This window comes from Cyprinodon variegatus, unplaced genomic scaffold, assembly GCF_000732505.1.
Source record: "Cyprinodon variegatus isolate N-32 unplaced genomic scaffold, C_variegatus-1.0 Scaffold312, whole genome shotgun sequence".
NCBI classification, from domain to species: domain Eukaryota; kingdom Metazoa; phylum Chordata; class Actinopteri; order Cyprinodontiformes; family Cyprinodontidae; genus Cyprinodon; species Cyprinodon variegatus.
Genome location: NW_015150765.1, coordinates 886417 through 891186, shown reverse-complemented (window position 1 = coordinate 891186; position 4770 = coordinate 886417). Strand labels below are relative to the sequence as shown.

General features: G+C 49.3%; 1 protein-coding gene across 1 annotated transcript in view; it reads right to left on the bottom strand.

Moving 5' to 3' along the window:
* pkhd1l1 (polycystic kidney and hepatic disease 1 (autosomal recessive)-like 1) overlaps positions 1 to 4770 on the bottom strand; it is a 68604-nt gene that overhangs the window by 11464 nt on the left and 52370 nt on the right. The window contains exons 47-56 of the mRNA XM_015384431.1: positions 4602 to 4747; positions 4352 to 4481; positions 3718 to 3836; positions 3304 to 3433; positions 3039 to 3212; positions 1748 to 1851; positions 968 to 1094; positions 749 to 870; positions 577 to 667; positions 354 to 502 (exon numbers count right to left, since the gene is read on the bottom strand). Coding sequence (XP_015239917.1) covers positions 354 to 502; positions 577 to 667; positions 749 to 870; positions 968 to 1094; positions 1748 to 1851; positions 3039 to 3212; positions 3304 to 3433; positions 3718 to 3836; positions 4352 to 4481; positions 4602 to 4747 — 1292 coding nt within the window. The remainder of the gene's footprint in view (positions 1 to 353; positions 503 to 576; positions 668 to 748; positions 871 to 967; positions 1095 to 1747; positions 1852 to 3038; positions 3213 to 3303; positions 3434 to 3717; positions 3837 to 4351; positions 4482 to 4601; positions 4748 to 4770) is intronic.

The window sequence follows — 4770 nt, the reverse complement described above, 5'->3', positions numbered from 1 at the left end:
TCACTGGTGGCTGACTGGCCCTCACTGGTGGCTGACTGGCCCTCACTGGTGGCTGACTGGCCCTCACTGGTGGCTGACTGGCCCTCACTGGTGGCTAACTGACCCTCACTGGTGGCTAACTGGCCCTCACTGGTGGCTGACTGACCCTCACTGGTGGCTGACTGACCCTCACTGGTGGCTAACTGACCCTCACTGGCGGCTGACTGGCCCTCACTGGTGGCTAACTGACCCTCACTGGTGGCTAACTGACCCTCACTGGTGGCTGAGTCTCTAACAGACTAACTGTAAACAGAACCAAAGACCAAAGAGCAGAATTCCTTTTATCAGGATCATAAGGTGGAGTTTTCCTAGACCTGGAAGTAGATGGCGAAATCGAAGGTTTTCCAGACGAAGAATCCTCGGATGAAGCTGCATCCGGGCAGTCCATCCTTGTTGAGGTAAACTCCGTACAGCCCGCCGTGCGCCTCGTTCTGGATCCAGGCCTCGTTAGGGTTCGGGAAACCTGCCGGAGCAGAGGAGACGGTCCGTTCTGCTCCCAGAGGAAAACGTTCCGGTTCAGGATGTAATTTTATTTACCTGGGCAGGGTTCTCCGTCGATGCGGTACGCCACCCTCTCGTAACCCGCCACGATGTTATGCTGCAGCACCACGTTGGTCCCCTGGTTCACCTAAGGAACAGCAAACAGGTTAGGAATGCTGGAAATGCTGTGGAAATCCCAGCAGCGAATGGTTTGTAGTAGAGGAAGAACCTCAATGGCTGCGTTCCAATCGAAGTTGAAGGGTTCCTCTCTGTCCTGATACGATCCAGGCCACAGTGACATCATCACCAGGTTCCTCCTCAGCGTGATCCTGTCGCCCCAGACACGGATGCCTGCAGACACGGAAAAATACCAGCAACCCTCAGGGAAGTCTGGAGGAGCAGGAGCGTTTACCCGCGCTGTCAGTGAGGGCGTGATCCGCTGGGTTACCTTCTCCCACGGTGTGATGGATGACGTTGTCGTCGACATTCAGGCCTGAGGTCCCAAAGACTCCGACGGCAGGAGAAAAGCCGTCATGGAAGGCACATCCCTGGATGTATGAGTCGTTCCCGGAAACCTTTAAATTATAAACCGACGGATCAGAATCTGCAGCTTTTCAACAGCTGAGCTGCAAGAAAGAAGCAGCCGAAGTCCAAAGCTAGAGATCAGGAACATCTGAGGCTTTAAAACCGGATCAGAGACCAGAGCTTCTTTAAATCAAACTAAAAATGGTTTCAAATGTTTGTACAGCAGACATGTTCTTCTAAAGGTCAATAAAGATCAATCAGCCTGAATAACATCTATGCTTCTTTTTCTATGTCTGCTTCTGTCTCCTTGAACCCCAGTGGGCCTCAGCAGATGGCCGCTCACACTGAGCCTGGTTCTGCTGGAGGTTTCTTCCTGTTCAAAGGGAGTTTTTCCTCTCCACTGTCGCTACAAGCATGCTTAGTGTGAGGGATTGCTGAAGAGTCAATGAGTCGATGCAATCAGCTGGTTTTCCTTAGATAGAAAACTTTGAATCAATCTGACTGGATGATCTGGTTGATCTGGATCTATAAAGTGACCTGAGATGACATGATGTGAATTGGAGCTATAGAAATATTTATTTTCTAAATTCACAGCCCCCCCCCCTGCCCGTCTTTACCTAGGGCCCCACATTTTCTATATCCACCCCTTGTTTTGGGATGTCTAAATGCGTGCGTGAAGGAGTGAGTGTGAACGCCGCCGTACCTCTCCCAGGTTCAGGAACGCCACGGAGTAGCGGGGGTCGTAAGAGTCGGTCCAGCCTTCCTGGCCGGAGCGGAAGAATTCCACGTTCCGGATCTGAGCTTTTCCTTTAGGAGAAAGAAAACCAGGAGAAGAAGGTCTGAGAGAAGCGCTCCATCAGAAGCAGCTACTGGGAGGAAACCAACGTTAGCGCTGCAGAGCTGGGAAAGCTGTGGGTTTGGTGCCTGCTTTCTCCCACGCCACCTGCCAGCATGCCTCTGGGCAAGGCACTTTGAAAGTAACCAACAGATCAGCGTATGGAGGAGGAATGTGGCTCTAAGGTAAATGGACCAGAAAAGATCTGGAGAGGTCAGAACATTTATGATCTATTTTACTCGTATTGTTAATGTGTTTGTAAAACGTTATTGAATCAAACTGATCTCTCGTAAAAAAAAAAATAGATTTTGGATATCAGTAAGATTATATGAATAAATAAAGATGAAATAATCTAAAATCTATGGCGTCAGGATTATGCCAAAATTCCACACATGCAATAAATCCTCTGAGCAGCTTTACGTCACACAGACGCTCATTAACTCTTCCTCCAACGCGTGTTTAACATAGATAAAACATGGAGGTCGTTCCTTCTCTCCTGCTTCCTCCTCCTGTGCACCGGTTTCTGCTTCATCATGTCAACTTTTGCTCCTTTGAAGAAGTTACCCATCGGAAAAAGCAACCCGCCTGTGATTGGCTACTTTTTAGGAAATTCTGCATCTTGAGATGTGATGTGTTGCCTAGGTAACCAGCGTAAACAGTCTCCCCGTTCCCAGCTAAAATTTGAGCTAGCAAAAACTATCGGACTATTTCACCTGAACCTTTTATCCTATAACCCTGATTAACGGACGCCCTACAGCCAATCAGAATCCACTATTCATCCAGACCATTTCATATCTATGCAGGGATTAAAGAAAAAAAAAATCCTGAGCCTGAACTTTTTCGACACAGGCAAGAAACTCATATATATATATATATATATATATATATATATATATATATATATATATATATATATATATATATAACACCAACCTGTTAAGGTTTAAAGCGTAAAGTTGGTCATGCAGAGACACCTAGTGGAACAAACACCAAACTGCAACATGTAGAAAATCTAAAAGCCAATCGGCGGCTCTAATCTTAGGCTGTTCATCGTTTCAGCATTAAAAAAAAGACGTTGTCTTGTCAATAAACTGGAAAACATAAAGCTTTAAGGAGCTTCTTGGACAATCCTGAAATGCAAAAGAAGAGATCCTGGTACCTTTATAGCTGATTCCCTGACTGGAGAAGGTTCCGACCAGCAGCCGGGCCCCGAAGGACTCCGCCATCATGGCCGGATACTCCTCACCGATGATCCGGATGTTCCTGCTCAGGAGACCAACGTCTGCAGCCAGCGTGTAGGAGAAGGATGTTCCTGACACGGAGTGGGTTCCACCTGCAGGAACCGCAGAAACAGGCCGTTAGAAGGTGAGTCTGGTGGAACCGATGCTTCCTGGATGCTGCTCTGTCCCTGGAGGAGGACTTACCGACGTGAGTGTGGCTCAGAGGTTGGCTCAGGGTCAGGATGAGGCCGTCGGCCGACACGGCGGAGATCCGGTGTTTTTCTGTCTCTGAGGCGCTGTAGCTTGTGGTGGAGACGGCCACCTGATCTCCCACCTGCACAACCGTCACAGACATGACAGCGAAGAGGTGAGGAGCAGCGACCGGACAGAACAGAACCACTGAGCGCCGATGGAGCTGCTGTGGATTCCCTACTGGAAAAGCATCAGACCTAAAACAGACCCTCTGGGTCTCCCTAAAGGAGGCAGAACATCTACGCTACGTCTCTACATGTCCTCTAGCTTTGATCCTGAACTGGATCAGAACCGTGATCACTTTCTAAGCTTTCTGTGGACTAAACTAAATCCTCCACTTAAACCGTCATCAAACCTTCCACAGACCTTCCAGTCCACGGGCTGCGTCAGAACCAGCGTCATGGACCCAGCTGCGGCGGTGGCGGCGAGCTTGGTGTGGTAAACGTTGGGAGGCTGTCCGTACAGGTCCAGAGTTCCAAACACGCCTGCAGGAAAACCACAGAACCAGGATGAGGCTCAGGATGAAACATCTGAACCAAACCAACACCAGAACAGCTTCCTGGACCCTTCCTGAAGAACCAGACCCTGATGGTTCTGATGGAACCAGGTCCACATCCAAACTGAAACTGGGTTTAAACTACAGATTCTGCTATAAGTAGCAAGGAAAATGATAACTCTGTCTTGGCTTTAACCTTTTCCCACCAAAACCTTCACCAATGGCAAGAAAGGTTGAAGAATGTGTTTAAAATGGAGAAGATAAAGCAAAATGTGAAAATGGACGTATTCTTGGGGGGCGGGGCCCCGGCTGCCGCCTGCTTTGGATGGCCGCACGGATAAAGAACGCCATAGCCTAAAGAAAAGGGTTCAGCCCCCATTATATGCATCTCTCCCCGTTTATGGAAGCCAGTAGACAGGTACACCCCCCGCCTATGTGAGCCAACAAGGATCCTTCTAAGACCTGAAACAGATCTGGATGTTTTGATCCTGAAGGGTTTCTCACCCAGAACCTTGGATCCCTGGTTGGGTCCGTTGGGCAGCACCCAGTCCGGAGTGTTGTGGTTCCCTCTGAGTCGGATCTGCAGCTCTCCTTGGAACGGCTCGTGTTCCCATCCGGCGAGCAGCCTGCCGCCCTGCAGACATTCCCAAACATTCCCTCAGACATCCCATCATTCCCAGCAGCCAGAAAGTTCTCTGAAGTTCAGAGGTCAGGAGGAGGATTTAAACACGATGGACCGGATCCATTTGCTCACCTGGACCAAGATGTAAACAGCATCTATCACTACGGTTCTGTTCAAGGTGTCGGGAACCTCCAGGACCCCGATGACGGTTAGCTTGTTGAGGGACGGAGTGTCGGCGTCCAGAACAATCCACTTCCCTGAGGAACAATCAACGGATCCTTGCTTTGTTCAAAACATTTAC